Source organism: Eubalaena glacialis, chromosome 15 (genome assembly GCF_028564815.1).
Source record: "Eubalaena glacialis isolate mEubGla1 chromosome 15, mEubGla1.1.hap2.+ XY, whole genome shotgun sequence".
Taxonomy (NCBI): domain Eukaryota; kingdom Metazoa; phylum Chordata; class Mammalia; order Artiodactyla; family Balaenidae; genus Eubalaena; species Eubalaena glacialis.
Genome location: NC_083730.1, coordinates 66,567,607 through 66,589,689, shown reverse-complemented (window position 1 = coordinate 66,589,689; position 22,083 = coordinate 66,567,607). Strand labels below are relative to the sequence as shown.

The 22,083-nt window shown below is 56.5% G+C and overlaps 3 protein-coding genes across 5 annotated transcripts in view; 2 read left to right on the top strand and 1 right to left on the bottom strand.

Annotated features, from left to right (window-relative positions):
- The window catches only part of DGCR2 (DiGeorge syndrome critical region gene 2), a 70,824-nt gene extending 58,546 nt beyond the window's left edge, over positions 1 to 12,278 (bottom strand). For 2 of the 3 annotated variants that reach the window (XM_061170496.1, XM_061170495.1), the window contains exon 1: positions 12,013 to 12,278. In XM_061170496.1, the coding sequence (XP_061026479.1) occupies positions 12,013 to 12,091 (79 nt within the window). In that variant the 5' untranslated portion in view covers positions 12,092 to 12,278. The remainder of the gene's footprint in view (positions 1 to 12,012) is intronic. The other variant, XM_061170494.1, reaches the window with a different exon arrangement.
- A 2,445-nt stretch (positions 12,279 to 14,723) lies between these two features.
- On the top strand, positions 14,724 to 15,830 carry TSSK1B (testis specific serine kinase 1B). The gene has a single exon (XM_061170027.1). The coding sequence runs from the start codon at positions 14,724 to 14,726 to the stop codon at positions 15,828 to 15,830; it is 1,107 nt and encodes a 368-aa protein (XP_061026010.1).
- Positions 15,831 to 20,231: 4,401 nt separating this feature from the next.
- TSSK2 (testis specific serine kinase 2) lies at positions 20,232 to 21,320 on the top strand. Its single transcript, XM_061170041.1, has one exon. The coding sequence runs from the start codon at positions 20,232 to 20,234 to the stop codon at positions 21,318 to 21,320; it is 1,089 nt and encodes a 362-aa protein (XP_061026024.1).
- The last annotated feature ends 763 nt before the right edge of the window (positions 21,321 to 22,083 follow it).

Below are 22,083 nucleotides of genomic sequence, written 5' to 3'. Positions count from 1 at the left end.
TGTAAAATAGATAGCTAGTGGGAAGCAGCTACATAGCACAGGAAGATCAGCTCGGTGCTTTGTGTCCACCTAGAGGGGTGTGATAGGGAGTGTGGGAGGGAGATGCAAGAGGGAGGGGATATGGGGATATATGTATACATATAGCTGATTCACTGTTATACAGCAAAAACTAACACAACATTGCAAAGCAATTATACTCCAATAAAGATGTTAAAAGAAAGAAAGGGAGAGGGAGGGAGGGAGGGAGGGAGAGAGGGAGAGGGAGAGAGAGAGGAAGAGAGGAAGAGAGGAAGGAAGGAAGGAAGGAAGAAAAGAAGGAAGGAAGGAAGAAAGAGAAAGAAAGAATCCGCCTGCCAATGCAGGGGACACAGGTTCAAGCCCTGGTCCAGGAAGATCCCACATGCCACGGACCAACTAAGAGAAAGAGAGAAAGAATCCACCTGCCAATGCAGGGGACACGGGTTCGAGCCGTGGTCCGGGAAGATCCCACATGCTGTGGAGCAACTAAGCCCATGCGCCACAACTACTGAGCCTGCACTCTAGAGCCCGCGAGCCACAACTACTGAGCCCGTGTGCTACAACTACTGAAGCCTGCGCGCCTAGAGCCCGTGCTCTGCAACAAGAGAAGCCACTGTGATGAGAGACTCGTGCACCGCAACAAGGAGTAGCCCCCACTCGATGCAACTAGAGAAAGCCCACATGTAGCAGTGAAGACCCAATGCAGCCAAAAATAAATAAATAAAATAAATAAATTTATTAAAAAATATATAATAAAGAAGACACAAATACGGAGTTCCCTGGTGGTCCAGTGGTTAAGACTCCATGCTTCCACTGCAGGGGGCATGGGTTCGATCCCTGGTTGGGGAAGTAAGATTCCACATGCCACGTGGTGCAGCCAAAAGAAAAAAAAAGACAGAAAAAAACAGAAAGACATCCAATATTCATGGACTGGAAGACTTAAGAGGTCAATACTGGGACTTCCCTGGTGGTGCAGTGGTTAAGAATCCGCCTGCCAATTCAGGGGACACAGGTTTGATCCCTGGTCCGGGAAGATCCCACATGCCGCAGAGCAACTAAGCCCGTGCACCACAACTACTGAGCCTGCACTCTAGAGCCCATGAGCCACAACTACTGAAGCCTGCGCGCCTAGAGCCCATGCTCTGCAACAAGAGAAGCCACTGCAATGAGAAGCCCACACACCGCAACTAGAGAAAGCCCGCACGTGCAGCAATGAAGACCCAACAGAGCCAAAAATAAATAAAATAAATAAATTTCCAAAAAAAAAGAGGTCAATACTACCCAATCTACAGATTCAATGCAATCCTTATCAAAATGCCAATGATTTTTTTTTTTGCCAAAAGAGAAAAATTCATCCCAAAATTAATGTGAAAACTCAAAGGACCCTGAACAGCCAAAACAATCTTAAGAAATAAAAACAAAGCTGGAGGCCTCACACTTCTTGATTTCAAAACATAGTAAATTACAAAGCTACAGTAAACAAAACAGTGAGTGGCATAAACAATGACATATAGGCCAATGGAACAGAATAGAGAGCCCTGAAACAAATTCTCACATATATGGTAAGATGATCTTTGAGAGAGTAGCAAGGTTACACAATGTGGAAAGGATAGTCTCTTCAACAAATAGTGCTGAGAAAAGTGGACAGCTACGTGCAAAAGAATGCAGCTGTACCCTTACCTTATACCATATACAAAAATTAACTCAAAATTATTAAGGACTTAAATATAAGACCTGAAACTATAAAACTCCTAGAAGAAAACATAGGAGAAAAGCTTCATGACATTGGATTTAGCAATGGTTTCTTGGATATGACACCAAAAGCACAGGCAACAAAGGCAAAAGTAGACAAAGGGGACTACATCAAATTTAAAGAAACAACAAACTAAAAATGCAACCTACAGAATAAGAGAAAACATTTGCAAATCATGCATCTGATTAGGGGTTAGTAACCAGAATATACAGAAAACTCCTAAAACTCAACAGCCTAAAAACAAACAACCCAATTCAAAGACAGGCAAAAGACTTGTTCCACTAATGTCCTTTTTCCATTCCAGGATCCAATCCAGGACACCACATTGAAGTTAGTATTACAAAGGAATTTCTTCTCTTTAAAAAAATACTTATTTATTTATTTATTTTTGGCTGCATTGGGTCTTAGCTGCAGCACGCAGGATCTTTCGCTGCCGTACGCGGGCCTTCGTTTCGGTGCGCGGGCTTCTCTCTAGCTGTGGCGCACGGGCTTAGTTGCCCCACGGCATGTGGAATCTTAGTTCCCTGACCAAGGACTGAACCGGCATCCCCTGCATTGCAAGGCGGATTCTTAGCCACTGGACTACCAGGGAAGTCCCACAAAGTAATTTCTAATACACTCCATCAGAAGATTTTAAGGTAACAAAATAAAAAACATTAATAGCATTTATTAACGTTAAAATCTAAATAATTCAATTGTTATAAATTTTACTTGGCCTTTCTCTCCAGTGATGCTGACTGGTTGTCTACTCAACATACATAATTCTCTTCATACCACAGAAGCAAAACTGGAAAAAATATTTTAAGCAAATAGCAATATATACTAATGAGAGTTGACATGTTAAAACTGTAAATATCTACTCCTAAAATGATACTTTAATTTACCCAGGAAAATACTACAACCCACTGGAAAAAGAAATGTTTCCTTACCAATTAGCGTGATGAAATAGAAGCTTGGTATAATAATGAGATTATAGTAAATACTTTTCTCAGTATTATTTGTTTAATAAATGTGGTTTAAAATCAATACAGTTTTGAACCTAACTGTTTAACAGACACACATAAGAGAAGAGAATTAATCCAAATAGCTTTTGGACCCAGTACTTTGAGTACATACCATCAGTCTAAAGACAAAAAAAAGCTGGAAAAAAAAATTCCCAAACTCTAACTCAGTCAGTCTGCTGCTGGTAGTGGTAACAGGTATAGCACTCCTGAAATGGTTCTCTGTGCACTGTGGGAATAAGGAAGTAGTAAATCTACTGATGTTGTTGGAAGCCCCAGCTCTACTGTAGAAAAAGCGAGATACCAATATGAACCAGGGAAAGGAAGCAAGACCCTGGGATGCTGGGTTGGAACTAAAGATACAGTATGAACTTATAAACAAAGAGACTCACACGGACACACCCATACGCCCACACTACAGAGAGGGACACACGCCCCAGCTGGACCAAAAGGTCTAGCAGCAGCAAGGTCCTCTTGGCGATGAACACACCTAGCACCAAAATCTTTGTTTCTCCAAGAATACCATCTCCCACTAAAAGGAACCAGTGCTCCGTGGAAAAATGCTGGGGGCAGGAAAGATACAAGGTGAGCCTGGTAATGAGGAATGTTCAACAGTGCTTGGGGCATGTCAGAAGGATACAGAAGCCAGCCTGAAGGGGTTCCCACTGCCCAAAACAACTGCAATATAATCACCAAAATGAATGACAATAATGACTATCATGCACTGAATAAGAAGAATCCATGAGTCCACACCGGATGTTAAAGAGGAAGAACAAGCTTTTTTACAGTAGACTAGTAATAAATGAAAGAGGAGTAAGAGAAAACCATCATTTAGCAATCATCACAGCAGTAACTGATTCAGGCAAGAATCAACAATAGATGCTTAAAACCACTGGGCCAGGGCTTCCCTGGTGGTGCAGGTTAAGAATCAGCCTGCCAATGCAGAGGACATGGGTTCGAGCCCTGGTCTGGGAAGATCCCACATGCCATGGAGCAACTAAGTCCATGAGCCACAACTACTGAACCCATGAGCCTAGAGGCTGTGCTCTGCAACAGGAGAAGCCACCACAATGAGAAGCCCGCACACCACAATGAAGAGCAGCCCCCGCTCGCTGCAACTAGAGAAAGCCCGCACGCAGCAACGAAGACCCAATGCAGCCAAAAAAACCACAAAAAAACAAAAAAAAAACCCCACACTGGGCCAAGTGATCTGTCTCCCTAACGAGTACCTGCCGACCACAAAGGGGGAAAGAAAGCCACCTTTCCAGTCGAGAAATGCAGTCAAAGCCACCTCACCACATGGCCACAGTTAACAAGGCTATTCCTGGGACAAGCTGCCAGCTGTGCCCAGGATGCACGCCCTGAAGGGGACTCAGTGTCTCAGGGGATCACTCCTGCCAAAGATGTGGCAATTGAATCTGACCACGAGGAAACAATCTGATAAACCCATACGGAGGAATATTCCAAAAAATGGCCGGCCTGTACTGTTTAAAAAGTCCACACCACGAAAGACAAAGAAAGCTAGGGAACTGTACCAGATTTCAGAAGATTAAATGCACATGACAATTAAATGCAGCAGATGATCCCGGGCTGGATCCTGGATTGGGGGGAAAAAAATGTGTGGTGAATGGGACAACTGGCAAAGTGGGGATATGGCTCATGGTACTACCCCCGTGTTAGCAGTCCTAAACGTGCTTCCGGGAGAATGGCTTGTTCTTAGGAAATAGGGGAAATGAACTTAGAAATGAAGGGTCATGTCTGTGTGTGCAGATACATTTCATCTCTGGACGTGCGCGCATGCGCGCGCGCACACACACAAAAAGCATGCAGATGTGGGACGAGTCAGATGTCACAATCGGTAAATTTAAGTGAACTGTATACAGTTGGAGTTCACAGTACTATTTTTGCAACTTTTCTAGAAGCATGAAATGTTTTCAAAGTTAAAAATGTTTTGGAAAAAGAATGAGGTAACCCTCTGCCTTCCTCTGAAGGAAGATACTTTGAAATCTTAATTCTTTTTGGAATTAAGGCTTCTTCATGCCAAAAAAACATGCAGATCATTGGATCTTAGGATTTGGTTTCGCTTTTGCCTGTAAGACACCTCACAAATGAGTAATTTTGTTCATGTCAAAGTTCCTCTAGTAATTTTGTTCATGTCAAAGTTCCTCTAAATGGTCACTCTGAGTCTAAATTATCCTTGGTGAAATTATGTCATTTAGGTAAATAAGCACACGAATTAGAGTTACAGCATAAATACACGTAAAAACCAGGAGTCGACCTGGAGCTGCTGCAGATGGTTTTAGGCTGAGACAAGCCCATGAGATCAGATCCTCAGCACCTGCCACCATCTCCAACCATGCAGCTCTCTAAATTGCAGCTTCGGGTTGAGGAAAAGTTGTGGTAAGAGGTCGCCTGGAAGAAGGCCCCGCGGGCAAAACAAGACTGAGGAAAGTTCTTATAAAGGCTTGTTTAAAAAAAAAGAAAAAAGAATGAAGTAAAGCTGTATGGACTTACCCACAAAGACCTCCAAAACACTGTCAAATGAAAAAGTAAAAAAAAACTTGTAAAAAAAGTATAATTCCATTTACGTAAAATAATCTATGTATGAATTTTTATAAGTGTGAAAAAAACCCCGCCATCATATTTCCAGACTGTGCTGGGCTTTCCCACGGCTCACACACCGGTCTGGACCCACATCCTTCGCACGGATGGGGTGGAGGAGAGAATCTGAAGAACGTCTCCCTTCCAGAAGTGGCCAACAGACCCCCAGACGGCTGCTGCAGAGCCCGCCGCATCCTTTCCAGGCCCTTCCAGGCCTCCCGTCCCATCTCATATGACCATGAAGCTCTGTGGGTAACTGACCGACCCAGGGACCCTAGGAAGTCGCCAGTGACACATGAAAAGGCCTCCACGTCAGTAGACCCGGTGGCAAGTGAGCAGGGGGTCCTGGAGCCTTACGTCTCCAGACCGACCCTCCGGGACGCCCTCACGGTGGCTCCTGCCCCCTGTCCAGTGCCTCGGGGAACCCCAGGCAATCCTCCCCACAGCGACCAACTCCAAAGGAGGGTCCCCAGGGAGGAAGGTGGCTTCCCAGCAGGGCAGGAGCTCAGGGTGGACCCGGAGGCCCTTGTAGTACAGTATCCACACAGGGCTCTGCTCTCAGCCCCCGTCTGTCCGACACGGAGCTGTCAACAGCTGAGGACAGAAAGACAGACGACAAGCTGATTGGACTGACAGCTGGCTGCCAGGGGCCCGGAAGCCAGCCTACAGCAAGGGACCGGAAGGGGCAGGGGCATGAAGGACAAGAGCCAGCCCTAGTGACTGGAGCAACGGCCACGCCAGGCGGAGAGGAGGGAGAGAAGGCAAGAGGCGAGCGTGTGCGGACCCCACACCCACCGGCTCTCGAGTGAGGCCAGTGTAGTGCGCCAGCCTGGGAAGGGCGGGCCACGTCCTTGGGCAGAGGGCACGGCCATCGGAGGGGCAGCCTGCCCCCCCAGCCCCTCACAGCCCCCGCCTGGGCGGCTGGTGAGCTTCTTCAGTGAGGACCCACAGCGATGAGAAGCCTCACCTGCCCTCACCTCTCAGGGCAGCTCACGCCTGCAGGAACGATCCTCCCCCCAACAGCGTGAGGCCCGGGCCAGCTGGCTCTGCAGCATTCCCTCCCCCCCTCCCCCGAGTCCCTGGTCCTCGCCACCCCCACCGGGGCAGCTGCGAGGCCCGCTGGCAAAGGGAGCCGTTGCTCTTTATGTCAAAATATAAACAGCCATTTGTGCATTTGTTCAATAACTGATTTCTGAGCGCCCACTCTGTGCCAGACCAGGCCCGGGAGACCCAGCACGCATGTGACAAAGAGCAAACCATGTCACCGTGAACAATCCTGGCCCTGTCCAAAGTGCTGTGACTGTCTGGGGGGCTCTGGGCAAGCCACCCCCCACCTCCGGCGGCAGCTGGACTCAGCGCTCACGAAGCGTCAGGCACTGGTCACAGCCACTGCACTCCCTGCCTCAGAGTCGGGGGGCTCTCCTGAGAAATATGTCCTCGTGTGCTGGCACGTCCATGCTCTCAGGGGTCCTACACTCCCTGAATGCAATTCGTGGATAATGCTCACAGCTTCTATGGAGCATTTGCTTTACATCTGTACGCTTTTTAAAACATGATACCAATCCACTTTCATTCTCATATCTCCACGAAGTACATACGCTCTGTTATTACGTCCATGTCACAGATGAGAAAACTGAGGCAACGAGAAGGCACAGAGTGGGCAGCAGAGCGGGGCCAGGCCCTGGACAGCGCAGTATTAGGCTCCTTGCTCTCAAACCACCACCCTGGACTCGCCTGGATCCAGCAGAAGCTCCAGGGAAGCAACCCCAGACCTTGGTTTTCCTCTCTCCCAGATGGATGCCCAGAAGCCCCAGAACACTCTGGGACCCCAGGTCACCACGCTCCGACCACGGCCCACAGGCCATTCACCCTCCCCTGGACTTGCCCTGCAGAGGCCGATGGGGCCAAGCTTGGAGCGGCAGGACAAGATGTGACCTCTTTCACAAAACATCCCAGGTCAGGGCTTCCCTGGTGGCGCAGTGGTTGAGAATCTGCCTGCCAATGCAGGGGACACGGGTTCGAGCCCTGGTCTGGGAGGATCCCACATGCCGCGGAGCAATTAGGCCCGTGAGCCACAACTACCGAGCCTGCGCGTCTGGAGCCTGTGCCCCGCGACAAGAGAGGCCGCGACAGTGAAAGGCCCACGCACCGCGATGAAGAGTGGTCCCCGCTTGCCGCAACTAGAGAAAGCCTTCGCACAGAAACGAAGACCCAACACAGCCAAATAAATAAATAAATAAATAAATAAATAAAAATCCTTTTTAAAAAAAAAAAATCCCAGGTCAATAACCACACTGCAAGCCCACCCATCACTCTGACTGGCAAACAAACTACCGGTCCAAAATTGGGCTCTCAGGATCACTGGCCTGCTCCACAGCCTGGATGGGGACGGGGCCGCTCACTAACTCCTCAGCACCCAGACACCAAGCACAGGGACAAGGGAGCAGCCCAGCAGCAGCTGGAGGAAAAGACGTTTAGTGGGTCCCTTGCTGTCTCCCAGCTCCTAAACGCTGTCACTGACACACTGCACTCAGAGTCAACTACCAGGTGTCGCACCTGTGCCCAGCGCCAGGGAGGCAGAGGACAGCATGAGCTATGGGATTCCCACCGGTGCAGGGCAGCCCAGTCAGTGCTGCTGCTCATGGGTGGGGGAAAGCCAGGCCTGAGAGGGACCAGGGAGGGCTGCGGCGACAGCAATCTGGGCCAGAGAAGCCACAGAGGTGCACACACATGAGCCAAAGTGCAGCAGCCACACACCCCTCACTCCTGAGACCAGAACCACCAACTGAAACTCTACCCCTGACTCAGGCTCCGGGGCCAAGCAAGCTTTGGCCGCAGTGCTGCCTTTCCCCTTCGCCACGGCGACACGGCGCCCGCACACAGCAGGCGGCAGGCAGGGAGGCATCACTGCTCATCTCTGCTCTCAGCACTGGCCAGGGTGATGGGGGGGAAGGGTCACGACATCTTCCACTTACTCTCAAATGGTTCAGAAAACAACCACGTGTGCACCTGCATATATACACACGTGCACACGTACACATATGCCCTCGGGGCGGGGAGAGTGGGGGTAAAACAGATGAGGCAAAATGCTAACAGGGAGGTCTGGGCAGAGGATGCGCAGGGTTCTTTGCACTAATTTTCTCCCTGCAACTCTTCTGTAAGTATGAAACCATTCCCCAGCAAAAGATTTCTTTATAAAAAAAAAAAGAACAATTCATTAGCTAGTGAGATTGGAAAGTCTATTATGCTACTTTCCAAGTAAAAAGAATCCAAGTGTCAGGCCCAAAGCCCCATCTGTCAGCAGGACAAGCTCGGCAGTGCTGTGGGTTGGGGCTGAGCAGGGCCTCCAAACTCGGGAGGCGCCTGGCAAGCCCCGGGCAGACTCCACTTTCCAGCTCCGTCTGTGAGCTTTGGCCACGTCTGCTTGTGAAATATCCCCCCTCTTCCTGTTCACTAACCCATGTGCCACTCCAGAGGCCGCAGGCGCTGGCCGGCTCACTGAGGATTTGTCAGTTCGGCACAGCCAGCAGGAGGGGTCCCGAGTGGCATAGGGGACAGAACCCTGAACTAGGAGCCAGCCCCCCACACACACACCCTGGTCTGTGCCTCAGCTCTGCTGCTCCTCAGCTGTGTGACCTCATGCACATCACTAGCCTCTCCCAGCCAGCTTCCCAGAAGCACAAGGAAGACAGCGTCCAGTCCTGCTCCCCTATCAGGCCAACCAGGTGAAAACAAGCTCTTCCAGAACTGCGGCCTCAGCTCACTCAGTGAAGGCAAGTACATGGTGGGGTCATCCTGGATGGAGCTGTGGCCAAAACCACAGCAGGATTTCCTTTCATAATTGAAGCTAGAAAAACACGGTTTTAGAAAGAGCACTTGATGCTGCATTCCCTGAGACTGGGATGCAGATGGAGAAAGGTCACTGCGATGGTATCGCAGTCAGTGGCCCCCAAATGCCCCTCCATGTTTGTCACCCCTCGAAGAGGTCCCCACCCTTTTTTTCTCACCACAGCCCCAGAGTATACAACACACACCATTGTCATTCATGATGCCTGATCACAGCAGGGACCTGAGAGGAGGGCTGGTTCTACCCCTCAGATCAGAGTATTCAGATGGAAAAAGTTCTGCACCCTCACCTGGAGAACCACTGGGTGGATCAGGGGAACAGAGGTGGCCTGGGGGTCCACAGCTGGGGTTAAGGACAGACAGGGCAGGACACAGACAGCTGGAAGGGAGAGAGCCAAGGGTGCATGATGGCAGACAGACCAGACTTCTAGGACTGAAACCTCATCCCAGCCACCTGGTGTCATGAGTTGTTTCATTTCCCCCATCTGTAAAATGGAGGTAGCAATGGCATATAATGCCATTATGGCATATATTGCCATTATGGCATATAATCCCCTGGCATATAATGCGTCCTCAATCAACCAAGATCAAACATGCATTTAAAAGACATTGTGGGGACTTCCCTGGTGGCGCAGTGGTTAAGAATCCACCTGCCAATGCAGGGGACACGGGTTCGAGCCCTGGTCTGGGAAGATCCCACATGCCACGGAGCAACTAAGCCCGTGCGCCACAACTACTGAGCCTGCACTCTAGAGCCCACGAGCCACAACTACTGAGCCCGAGTGCCACAACTACTGAAGCCCACGTGCCTAGAGCCTGTGCTCCACAACAAAAGAAGCCACCACAATGAGAAGCCCGTGAACCGCAAGGAAGACTAGCCCCGCTTGCCACAACTAGAGAAAGCCCGCGCACAGCAACAAAGACCCAACACAGCCAAATAAATAAATAAATAAAATAAAATAAAATAAAATAAATAAAAAATAAAAGACATTGTGGCGGGAGGTCAAGTTCAGCACTTTCCTGTTGCCCCACTCTGTGAAAGGCCTCACACCCTAGCCTGCATCAGGGGAGCCAAAAGTGCTCCACCTGGCAGAAAGCCTCCTGGGAAGCAGGTCTGCCTGGTTCCCTCCTCACACCCCAGTGTAGGTCTAAGCCAGGACTCTGAGAAAAAGCATGCAGACTAAGACCAGAAAAGCCCCCCTCCCAGGCGCCAGCCAGCAGACCCCTGCCTGGAAGGACACAGCACATACAGGTACCCAAGGAGAACATCTGACCCAGAGTGAGACCCACCTTGCTGCCCAGCCAAAAGCAGGGAGCCAGTTGGAGCCCCACAGGTTTTGCAGGGCAACTCAAGACACCACCAGGGGCTGCTGCAAAGTTCTGATGTGAGGAGTCATGGAATGAATAGGATAACTTTGCTCCCTCAACCAGAGCCACCCCCCCTGCCCCAACTCAGACCTGAGTGTGAGGCCTCCTGAAGCACCCCCCTGCTTTGCAGGGGCACAGGGTTGGCCACCTCTGCCGCTACCTCATCTCTGCTTCCACACCTGAAGAGCACTCCTACAGGGAAGGTATATTCTCTTCATTTGAGCATCCCTAGTGATGGGCAGGTGGGGAGCCACGCCAAGACACTCTGAATTGCTGCTGGCCAGATGGACAGATGGAAAAGGAGTTGGGGACATCGGTCACATCCATCCACCCAGGCAGGAGATGCTGGACCCGGAACCAGAGACACCCCGAGAAAGACATGTATGACGTGTGGCTTCACCCCTCAGAGTCCACTGACATAATGCGCAAAATCGGGACCCAGAAGTCAGACGGGATGACTCTCACTTCTCCACAGGTATAAACATGTTTTCTAAAGAACGTTAATCACAAGAGCCCACAAATCCATTGGCTCTGGTCCCCAAGAGCCCATACAGCACCCTCCTCCACAAGTGCTGGCTTCCGTTCCTACCAAGGCCACCCCACAACCAGTCACCCCACCGTCCAGAGAAGCATCGCTGGACACTCCAGCTGAGTGTGGGCCAGGGTCCTGGCTACCAAGTGGACACTGGGGAGGAGGCAGAGCACTCCGTACAGACGGCAGAGGCAGCGAGAGGTGCAGCGTGCCCAGGCAGGAGCCTGACTGGGGAGCCTGCACACCGCTGTGCTCCCCTGCCTGCTGTACACACCCAGGTCTTACAACACCCACACAAGGAGCCCTGGCCACTTCTGCCTTCATGGGCCCCTTCCTCCATTTAAAAAAAAGATCAAGAACCACACTTTTCAACTGCACCGGTATAAAAACTAATGTGCATGTTACAGTATTTCCTTCAACCTAAAAGTTTAGGGCTTTTTCCTGCTGACTGTAAAAGAAAACATTTTTACAGTCCACCAAAAGCACCTTGGGCCCCCGGCCTCCTGTGCCTGACGGATAAATCGGCCCTGCATTTGGGGTCTTGATTTCTCGCTGGAGGAGGAGGTACATCAGGAACAGAGATAAGAATCGTCCGGGACCTTCTGCTGCCGCGATACCGATTCCTCACCACAGGCTTCCTTCAGAAAACGCAAGCCCCCGGGGGCTCCAAAAGCATCTGAGGGTCACAGACCAGGAGCACCCCCGGTGCCCGGCTCGGCGGCTCCCGGGCCAAGCGACCGTGACCAGCCAGGGGCTTCCAGGTGCCCCGAGCCGCCCCCTCGGCCCCCGGCCTGACCCCCATCGCTCCCGCTCCGTCGACCGCCGAGCGCGAAGTGAGGGCCCGGCGAGGTGGGGGTCCCGGCGCCCCCGCCCCCGCCCCCACCGCTGCGCACCTGGCCGCAGCGGCTCGGTGACCGTGAGCACCAGCAGGAAGAGCAGCAGGAAGGCACCGCTGTCTGCCTTGGGCACCATTTATCCTCCGTTCATCGTCCCCGGGGCGGCCGCGCGACCCCGCGGGGAGGCCGGGCCGGGCCGGGCCGAGGGTCGGGCCGGGCCGGGGCCAGGCCAGGCGAGGACGCTGCGGGATGAAGCTCCAGGGGCCGCAGGCAGGTGCGCGCTCCGACTCTGGCCCCGCGCAAGATGGCGGCCGTCTTGCTCGGTCCGCCCCGCCCCGCCCCCGCCCGCGCCGCCCGCGCCGGCCAATGAGCCCCGGGCGGGGGCGGGACCTGCGTGTTCCCCATGCGCAGTGGCCGAAAGGGGCGGGGCCCAAGGGCGGGGCGGTGGCTGAGGGGTGGGCCCTTCGGGGGCGGAACTACGAGGAGTCAAAGGTGTCATTGGCTGAGCAGAGAGGAGAGGCTCGGGGGCGGAGCCTCAGCGGCGGAGCTTCCGAAGGGCTCCGCAGAGCCCGGGCGGCGGAGCCGAGATGACAGACACGGAAGGGGCGGGGCGTTGAGGGGGCGGGGCGGTACGGGGGCGGGGCCTGAAGGGAGGGGCGGGGCACAGGGGAGCCGGTGGGCGGGGTGGGTATGGGCACCGGGTGAAGAGGGCCCTGGGACACCTAGCGTCTTCACTCCTCGCGCACCTGCAGCCCCAGGTCCGGTCAGTGGGCCAAGAGTGCGCCCCAAAGTCGTCTTTTAAAGGCCGAACCGCTGCGGAGAGGGATGAGGAAAACTGGAGGGACCCGGCCTAACCCTGAGGAGGTTCCGGAGGTGGTTCCACCTCGTGAGGAACACGCAGGTGTGGATTCACCGGCACATACAACTGAAACGTTTCAAACGGATGAGGGAGTAGCCTCAAGGAGGGTCACACAAGGAGAGCTGACAGGGAAGCCCAGATCCTAGAGACGGAGCAAAGCCCCCTCTGGAGGAAGGGCCCTGCCCGCACAGCGGGGACAGGAGAACGCAGCACAGCTGCCGCCACAGCAGGCCCGTCTGCACGGAGGGAAGCCGCCGGGGGCAGCGCTCCGAGCGCTGGCCGCGCACCTGTCACCGTGGGAGGGTACACAGTAGGTGGGGTGTCTCCAACGAGAGAGGAGCAAGCCCTCCAAAGGAAGGACCACCAGCCGCGCACACAAGGGCTTGCCCAGGGTGTCAGGGTGGGGAAGAGGGTGGGGAAGAGGGTGGGGAAGAGGGTGGGGAAGAGGGTGGGGAAGAGGGTGGGGAAGAGGGTGGGGATGGGAGCAGAGAAAAGGGGGAGGGCCAAGGTTGGTGGGCACCCAGCCCAGCCCTGCCCACCTCCAGCCCACCAAATCACTCTCCAGGAGCAGTCACCCCAAGCCCCTTCAGGGCATGGTCCTCCTGAGCATCCCAGGATTCCAGCCTGGGACATTCAGGGTCATCTGAGAGAGGCACCCACTCCCTCTGGACGGATATGGCCAAAGTCAACCCCAAGGCTAGGCCAGACCTGCCCGCTCCTGTCCCCTCAGGGCGTGGCACACAACAGGGGCCCACAGCAGAGGGGCCCCACTGCTGGTGGAAACGGCGATCCCTGTCCAACGCTGCCCTGTTAGCACATCCTCAGGGAGCATTCCCAGGAGAAGCTGCTGCACTGAGAGGAGTCCAGGCCCACCTTCTGCCCCCCAGCCCCAGATCTGCCCTGGGAGCCCAGCCAGGGCTATGGATGGTCAGACCCCCGGGAGGGAACTCACAGCCAAGAGCAGAAACCCCGGCCAGTTGTACCCCACAGAGCCGGCCAGTAAAGGTTCGGATGAGGAGAGCAGCACAGGAAAGTGAAAAGTCCAGCAGACCACGCAGCAAGCAGGCAGAGCCCCAGCTTCCTAAACTGCATTGACCACTGGCCAGGATCCTTGCCCCTCCTGACCCACCTCCCCCTTCTCGGCCTTGCTGTGCAGCCAGCAGGCTGCCTGCGTGGACATTATCAAGGGCTTTCAGGGCTGCAGGGAGGGAGAAGAGGTCAGGGACGTTTCCCCCCCCCCCCCACCCCGTGGGGTCCTGTGGCCTCCACCTGACATCACTGCTTCTGTCAAGGCGGCCCTCCCTGTACTCCTCTTCCCAGGTCCCAGCGACCACCCTTCTTCCAACGGTCCATTACTACTCAGGGTTCTCTACACTCTGCTCCACGTTGGTAAATCATCCCCTAATTAAACTCTCCTCAGACAGTCCTAACTTGAGTGTGTCTCCTGTTTCCTGATGAGACCCAGAGTGATGGGACTGCCTGCCCTGGATTTCCAGGGATGCCCCGGGTTGCAGAAATCAACCCGCCGCTCCACCAGCAGGCCTGGCTCTGGTTCGGAGGCTTGGGCTGACCGATGCACTCCCCACAGCCCCCTCCTACCTTGGGTCCCAGCCGAGCATGAGGCCATGCTCCGCTGGCCTTCTGTCTGCTGCAGCCCACTGGCCGGCCTTCCAGGGTTCCGAGTCTTAGTGGCTCAGGCCAGAGCCTCATTCCCCAGGGCAGTCCTCCTTTATGACTTCACCCACTGAAGTCACCAGGGAGACAATGCCGAATGTTCCACCCCAGAGTCTTGGCCTCTAGGAGGCAGGCCAGAGGACTCTCTGTCCACAGTGTAAATGAGGACGCCGCTGGCCCATGTCCCGCAGGGATGTAGAGGGCAGCCTCAGGGGCACTGGGCGCTCCCGGCACCATGGATGATGCTGCCGTCCTCAAGCGACGAGGCTACATCATGGGAATCAATTTGGGAGAGGGCTCGTATGCGAAAGTCAAATCCGCTTACTCTGAGCGCCTGAAGTTCAACGTGGCGGTCAAGATCATCGACCGCAAGAAAGCCCCCACAGACTTCCTGGAGAAATTCCTTCCCCGGGAAATTGAGATTCTGGCCATGCTAAACCACCGCTCCATCATCAAGACCTACGAGATATTTGAGACCTCCGACGGCAAGGTCTACATCGTCATGGAGCTCGGGGTCCAGGGCGACCTCCTTGAGTTCATCAAGACCCGGGGGGCCCTGCAGGAAGACGATGCGCGCAAGAAGTTCCACCAGCTGTCCTCAGCCATCAAGTACTGCCACGACCTAGATGTTGTCCACCGAGACCTCAAGTGTGAGAACCTTCTCCTCGACAAAGACTTCAACATCAAGCTGTCCGACTTCGGCTTCTCCAAGCGCTGCCTGCGGGATGACAGTGGCCGACTGACACTGAGCAAGACCTTCTGTGGGTCGGCGGCGTACGCGGCCCCCGAGGTGCTTCAGGGCATCCCCTACCAGCCCAAGGTGTATGACATCTGGAGCCTAGGCGTGATTCTCTACATCATGGTCTGCGGCTCCATGCCGTATGACGACTCCAACATCAAGAAGATGCTGCGCATCCAGAAGGAGCATCGCGTCAACTTCCCGCGCTCTAAGCACCTGACGGGCGAGTGCAAGGACCTCATCTACCGCATGCTGCAGCCGGACGTCAACCGGCGGCTGCACATCGACGAGATCCTCAGCCACTGCTGGGTGCAGCCCAAGGCCTGGGGCCTGTCCTCTGCAGCCATCAACAAGGAGGGGGAGAGCTCTCGGGCCACCGAGCCCCCGTGGACTCCTGAGCCCAGCTCCGACAAGAAGTCTGCCACCAAGCTGGAGCCCCGGGAAGAGGCCCGGCCCAAGACCTGGGCGGAGACAAGACCCGAGGAGGAGGCGCTGGCAGTGCAGGTGTCGAGGCAGTCAGAGGCCATGGGCCTCACCAGCGAGCAGCCCAGCAAGGAGATCAAGGAAGGGGCCACCCCGCAGCCTTCAGAGACACACACCTAGTCAGCTCTCGCGGCCCAGGGGGCCGGCAGAAAATGAGGCAAAGTTCATGGCCTCAAGCCTGAGCTCCAAAGAAGCCAAGGGACAAGCCGAGAAGGAAGACAGTCCCAGATGAGCCGCTATTTTCGTCAGTTTCTTCCCCCTCCCTTTGACCTTGGTAACTCATGTGGCTAAAGAAGCAATAAATCACTATATTACTGCAGACCCTGAGGTCAGTGTCTTTGACCTGCGGACTTTGGTCGCCCAGGGAGAGGATCCTGCACTCCCCCCGTCCCCACTCTCAGACCGCGCTGCACTTCACCTCCCGCTTTGGAAAACACAGCCCTGTGTGCCCAGCCCTGACCATGACCTCAGGCCCTGGACCGGAGCAGAGCTGAGTAAGGAAGACATTGCTTCAAGAGGGAGGCCCATGAGTGTGATGCCGGGCTGGAGAGGGGCGCGAAGAGCAGGTGGCTACGGGCAGAGGAGGGCTGGGAGGTGGGGATCTTCCCCCCGGGGTCTGGGTCCTCAACAGCCCCACAAGGCTGCCAGTGGGGAGAACCTGTAGAGGCAGGCGGACCAGCCTCCCTCGAGCCCCTCCCCGTGGGCAGCTCTTTCTGCTCTGGCTCCAGGGTCCCCCACGTCCTGCCAGCACCCAGTTCCCGACAGTGCCCTGAGTCATGCCGCCTCGTGGGCATCCCCCAGCAGCAGGGGCCCTGCTACATGGCCAGCCCCTCTCCAGCCTGCATGTCCCGCAGTCACTGTGTGGTCTGAACACATTTTGTTCCCCTCTGGTCCCAGTTTCTCCCAGGGGTGATGCTCCTGCCAAAGCAGATAAGCAGACACTGGCGAGCAGGAGGGCACAGGCGTCCTCACACGCGTGCCCGGCCTGCGGCCATGGTGTCTGCAGAGGTAGCAGGCCCGCGTGTGCATCGCCAGCTGCTGGGCACTGCGGGGCCCGCCATTCCGGTTCTCACGCTGTCCTTACCCCGGCTATGCCGTGGCAGCTGGTTTCTCCTCCTGATCTGCACGTGCACCTGACAACCTCGCATGGACCTGCGGGTTTAACACACCAAGAGAACAAGGCTCGCCTCTCCTCCCACCCCTGCTGGTGTCTTGGGAGACGTGAGGTCCAGTGAGTACCCCAGACATGGCCTCTGCCTGGCTCCTCCGTCTCCCCACAGCCACCTCCACACATCCTGTGTCCCCAGAGCTGCGCATCCCCATGTGTCAAGGCTCAGCCACCACCTAGGCCCCTGTCCTTGTTCTCCCATCGCCGCCCACGGTGGCCAGAGCCCTCCTTCTGCACCCAGTCTGGCTCCCACTGCCTGCGGGAAGGATCCCCACACCTAACCCTTGAGGTCTTCCCAGGTCTGGCCTCCTCTTGGCCTCCCAGCCCCCTGCCATGTGCCATAGCCCTGCTTGTGGACGCATCCCTGCAGCCCTGCCCATCTCTCCAGGTTTGGCCAAGGGGCCACGGCCTCACACACAAAGCCTTCTGGGGGCCTCTGCCAGGGCAGGCCTGCGAGTGAGTGCCCAGGGCCCAGGACAGAACCGCTGCGGAGTAGTCCTGGAGGACCCGGGAGCCCAGAGTCACACAGCTTGCCTAGCGGTAGAGTGGAATTCCAGAGCGCATGGGGCCAGCGGGGGTGGGGATGTCCCAGGAGGCTTGTGAACCTCCTCCGTCATCAGTGCGGTCATTGGGGCAGAGGGCAGCGCGATGCAAGGGGGCCTGGGAGCGACTCATTGCAGCCCAGCCCGGAGGCATGCCTGGGCAGGAGGGACCTCAGGAAGGTGCACCTACTGTGTGCTTTACAGGTGGGGAGATGGCTCAGAGAAGGTGGGGTGACTGCCGGAAATCACACAGTGCGGAGCAGAGGCCCAGGTGCGTGAGGCTCCCTCCTCCCCAGGTGGCCTTAGATGCCGGGCTACTCCTGTGAGCTGTTCCACTAAACACAGCGTGGGCTCAGACATTTTCAGGCCCTTGATCCTGAAGCTTTAGGATCAAGACCCTCAATGTGGCCTCCGTGCTCCCTCCCGCCCCCGCATGCTCTCACCATGCTGACCTTTCAGACCATCACACGCACTGCAGTCCCCGTCCTCCTCCGTGTGGCCTGACCTCAGACCTCAGCATTCCAGCCTTCCTGAGTCCAGCCCCAGCTCTCTGACCTCACAGCTCCATGTCCCTGTGTCACGGCCCAGCCGCAGGGCATTCATACTGTGCGTGACACTGAACCTCCCTGGCCTCCGGGCTCCAAAAAGGCAAGGTTCTGTTCATGTCACCCAGGGCCTGAGGCCGACCCTCAAATGCCATGGAGTGGAGAAATGGAGGCCAAAGCTCCACGGGGGGCGTCCCAGGGTCTGCAGGTCTGGGACCCACAGGCCCGTAGCCGGGAGCACCCTGAGCCCCTATCCAGTCTAACATCCCCCCAACCCAGCGCACCAGCAGCCCCTGCCCCTGCGTGCACATCCTGGGCAGAGCCGCCCGCTCCACGCCCGGCAGGTCCGCTGGCCTGATGCTGGTACATGCCTCCTCCATCCATGTCCCCCAAGAACCAAAGAGGCCACACTGTCCTGGGCAAGGGCGGGTGTGGAGAAGCAGAACCCACAACAAAGGGGAAAGCAGGCGGTGGGGTCGGCCAAGAGGGCAGACGTGCAGGGTGCCCCCGACAGAGACATGGGGGCGAGGGAGACAGGTGGGGAGGGTGCCTGGCTTCCGGGGCCTGACCTGGAGGCCTCACAGCTGGCCCCTCTGTGACACAAAGGAGTGAAGTTCTGGTCATTTCTACCAAAGCCCCCAGGAGAAAGGCAGGCATCAGGCCAGTCACTCCCGCTGGCATCTGGACCCGGCTGCCCTGCCCTGAGATCTTCCACACAGACCTCCTGCCAGGGAGCTCTCTGCGCTCCAGGTGTGTACACGCGCTGTGCTCCGGCCAGGACAACACACCTCCCGGCACCTGGGGGAGCCCTGCTGATCCCCTGCATGCGGGTTCCACAGTCACTCCCACCCACCCACCCACAAACAGGACTTCCTCTCCCCCAACCCCTGGAGAACTGAGCACACACACGGCACGCCTCCTGTCCTGACAACGCACTACAGAGGACAAGTGGACAGCAGGGCTTGCGAAGCACCCGAGGAGACGCTACAGGAGGCCACGTTTCCCAAAGCAAGAACAAAAGGGTTTCCACATTGTTTCCAGGGGCAAAGACAGTCTGAGATGCAAAGATGATGTGCCCTCCCAGGGTTCCAACAGCTCACAAAGATCCCAGCAACATAATTCAGGATCCCCCCTCACCCAGGTGCTTGCTCTTCACTGTCAGTGCTAGGGGTGCTGCCGTCCCCCAAGACCCCCGGGACCGCAGCACCAAGGCTCCACCCGAGGCCCCGCCCACTCACTGGCCAACGCACCAGAACCCAGTCTCCCTCTGTTGCCGGTCCCCCTCCCCACGGGCCTGCCCCGTCCAGCCTCCCCGTGCCTGGTCATAGGCGCTAGCCTCCGCTCACCCCAAAGCCCCTTCCCTATGTGCTCTTCCAGGACCCGTCTGAAAACGGGACTTGGGTTCTGGCTGCTCCTGCCCCGGGACCTGCAGCAGCTGTCCCCCGACCCTCTCCTCCACCTTCTCCTAACTCTGGGACTCAGCCATTCTCAGAACGTCCTTCCCTCCCCCACGCCCTTCCCTGCCTGGACCTATCACCCCCTCACGGAACGTGCATCTGCCAGCCCACTGGGGACCGGGCTGCCGGGCTGGGCACTCACAGCCTCTGAGCTGCCCCCTGCCCCAAGCACACCCTGCTCGCCGCCACAGCACTGACCCACCCCCACCCCACCCCTGCTCCCCGGACAGCTGGTCTTGTCTCCCAGGCTTGGAACCACCGCCAGCCCGGCCGGACCAGGGCAGTCCCTCCCTGGCATGGCGGGTTCCGAAGACACAGCCCCAGAGGGGGTGCTCATCACACCTCAAAGAAGCGGCAGGAAATTGGCCCTCGTGGGACAGAGGCCATTGCAGAGTCAGTCCCCACATCCAGGAGAGGGAAACGGGCATGGGGCCCGCACACTGGCTGGACCTGGGCGGTCCCCTGGGCCTGACTCGGGACAGTGAAGCACAGCGAGGAGGAAGAGCAGTGCAGGTCACCACAGTCCTGGGCGCCAGCTTCCTTCCAGCAGGCAGGGAGCAGCACTCCTGCCAGGCCAGCCTGATTTCCGGGGCTCCAGGGCCTGTCCCCCGCCCAGTCCCCACTCCAGGCAGCCTGGCTTTATGACTTCACAGGCTGAAGTCACGGGGGGACAATGCTGGGTGTTCCACACCTCCAAGTGCAGGCCCAGACAGGCCAGACGGCTCCCCACAGTGCAAACGAGGACAATGCCTGCTGGCCCAGGTGGGGAGGGGATGTAGAGGGCAGCGGCGCCAGCCGCTCCTGGCACCATGGATGATGCCGCAGTCCTAAGGAAGAAGGGTTACATCGTGGGCATCAACCTGGGCAAGGGCTCATATGCAAAAGTCAAATCTGCCTACTCCGAGCGCCTGAAGTTCAATGTGGCCGTCAAGATCATCGACCGCAAGAAGACGCCCACGGACTTTGTGGAGAGATTCCTTCCCCGGGAGATGGACATCCTGGCGACCGTCAACCACCGCTCCATCATCAAGACCTACGAGATCTTTGAGACCTCCGACGGCCGCATCTACATCATCATGGAGCTCGGAGTTCAGGGCGACCTACTCGAGTTCATCAAGTGCCGGGGGGCCCTGCATGAGGACGTGGCACGCAAGATGTTCTGGCAGCTGTCCTCCGCCGTCAAGTACTGCCACAACCTGGACGTCGTCCACCGAGACCTCAAGTGTGAGAACCTTCTCCTTGACAAGGACTTCAACATCAAGCTGTCCGACTTCGGCTTCTCCAAGCGCTGCCTGCGGGACAGCAGCGGGCGCATCATCCTCAGCAAGACCTTCTGTGGGTCGGCGGCGTACGCGGCCCCTGAGGTGTTGCAGGGCATCCCCTACCAGCCCAAGGTGTATGACATCTGGAGCCTGGGTGTGATCCTCTACATCATGGTCTGCGGCTCCATGCCCTATGACGACTCGGACATCAAGAAGATGCTGCGCATCCAGAAGGAGCACCGCGTGGACTTCCCGCGCTCCAAGAACCTGACAGGCGAGTGCAAGGACCTTATCTACCGCATCCTGCAGCCGGATGTCAACCGGCGGCTGCACATCGACGAGATCCTCAGCCACTCATGGCTGCAGCCCCCCAAGCCCAAAGCCGTGTCTTTGGCCTCCTTCAAGAGGGAGGGTGAAGGCAAGTACCGGGCTGAGTGCAAACTGGACACCCAGCCGGGCTCGCGGCCCGAGCACCAGCCTGAACACCAGCCCGACCACAAGCTGGGGGCCAAGACCCAGCACCGGCTGCTGGTGGTGCCCGAGAACGTGGACAGGATGGAGGACCGGCTGGCCGAGACCTCCAGGGCGAAGGACCATCACGTCTCCGGAGCCGAGGTGGGGAAGGCGAGCACCTAGCGGTGCGGAGGGCCCGGGGGGCATGGCGCGATGAGCACCCCGTAAGCTAAGTAGGAGGTAGAATCTGAAGAAGGCACAGGTCCAAGAACAAGTAAAATCCGTCAATTAAACCGTTATTTTGATTACGTTCTATTAGCTTTCTTCCACTTAGTAGCAAAGACGTTAAATCCTGACCACCAAATAAACCAGAGTGTATACAGCAGAGAGGCCCGCGAGGAGTCATTTTCTCTAGGGCTCAGCACTCCCCTCCCTGCGGCGCAGGGGATCTGGAGTGGGGGCCAGGCCTCATGGGCAAGGACTCCGCGGCCGCCCGCCCGCCAAGCCCCCACATGCCTCCCCACCCTGCCCAGCCCCCCCACCTCAGGCAGCCCTTCCTCAACACCCCCCTCTCCCTTCGTTCCCGCAGTTGGGATGGGAGACCCCGAAGCCGAGACCTTCCAGTGGCATTCCCCCTGGCCCTATCCCCGCCAAGCAGCCCTCATGCTTTATCAGCCATCACCCCCATCCCCGCCAGGTGGTCAGCACCTGGTCTTTGGTGGCCTTGCCTGGACAGCGCCCCGCATCTTGCTCACACCCACCCAGACCTCCACCCCCTACTTGCTGGGGGCTCCCTCAGGGCCAAACCCACCCTTCTCTATGGAGAATAAAGCACCCAAAGCGGCCCTTTCCTGACCCTGGACGGTCCCAGCCCCGCCCCCTCGGTGGGGCACAGGGCACAGCCGGGACTTGGCTCCCAGGAACTTGCAGGACTTCCCTGAGGAGG

What these genes read in the sequence shown, in the direction of transcription:
- TSSK2 (XM_061170041.1), top strand. Translation starts at nt 20,232, where the DNA reads ATGGATGATGCCGCAGTCCTAAGGAAGAAGGGTTACATCGTGGGCATC.
- TSSK1B (XM_061170027.1), top strand. Translation starts at nt 14,724, where the DNA reads ATGGATGATGCTGCCGTCCTCAAGCGACGAGGCTACATCATGGGAATC.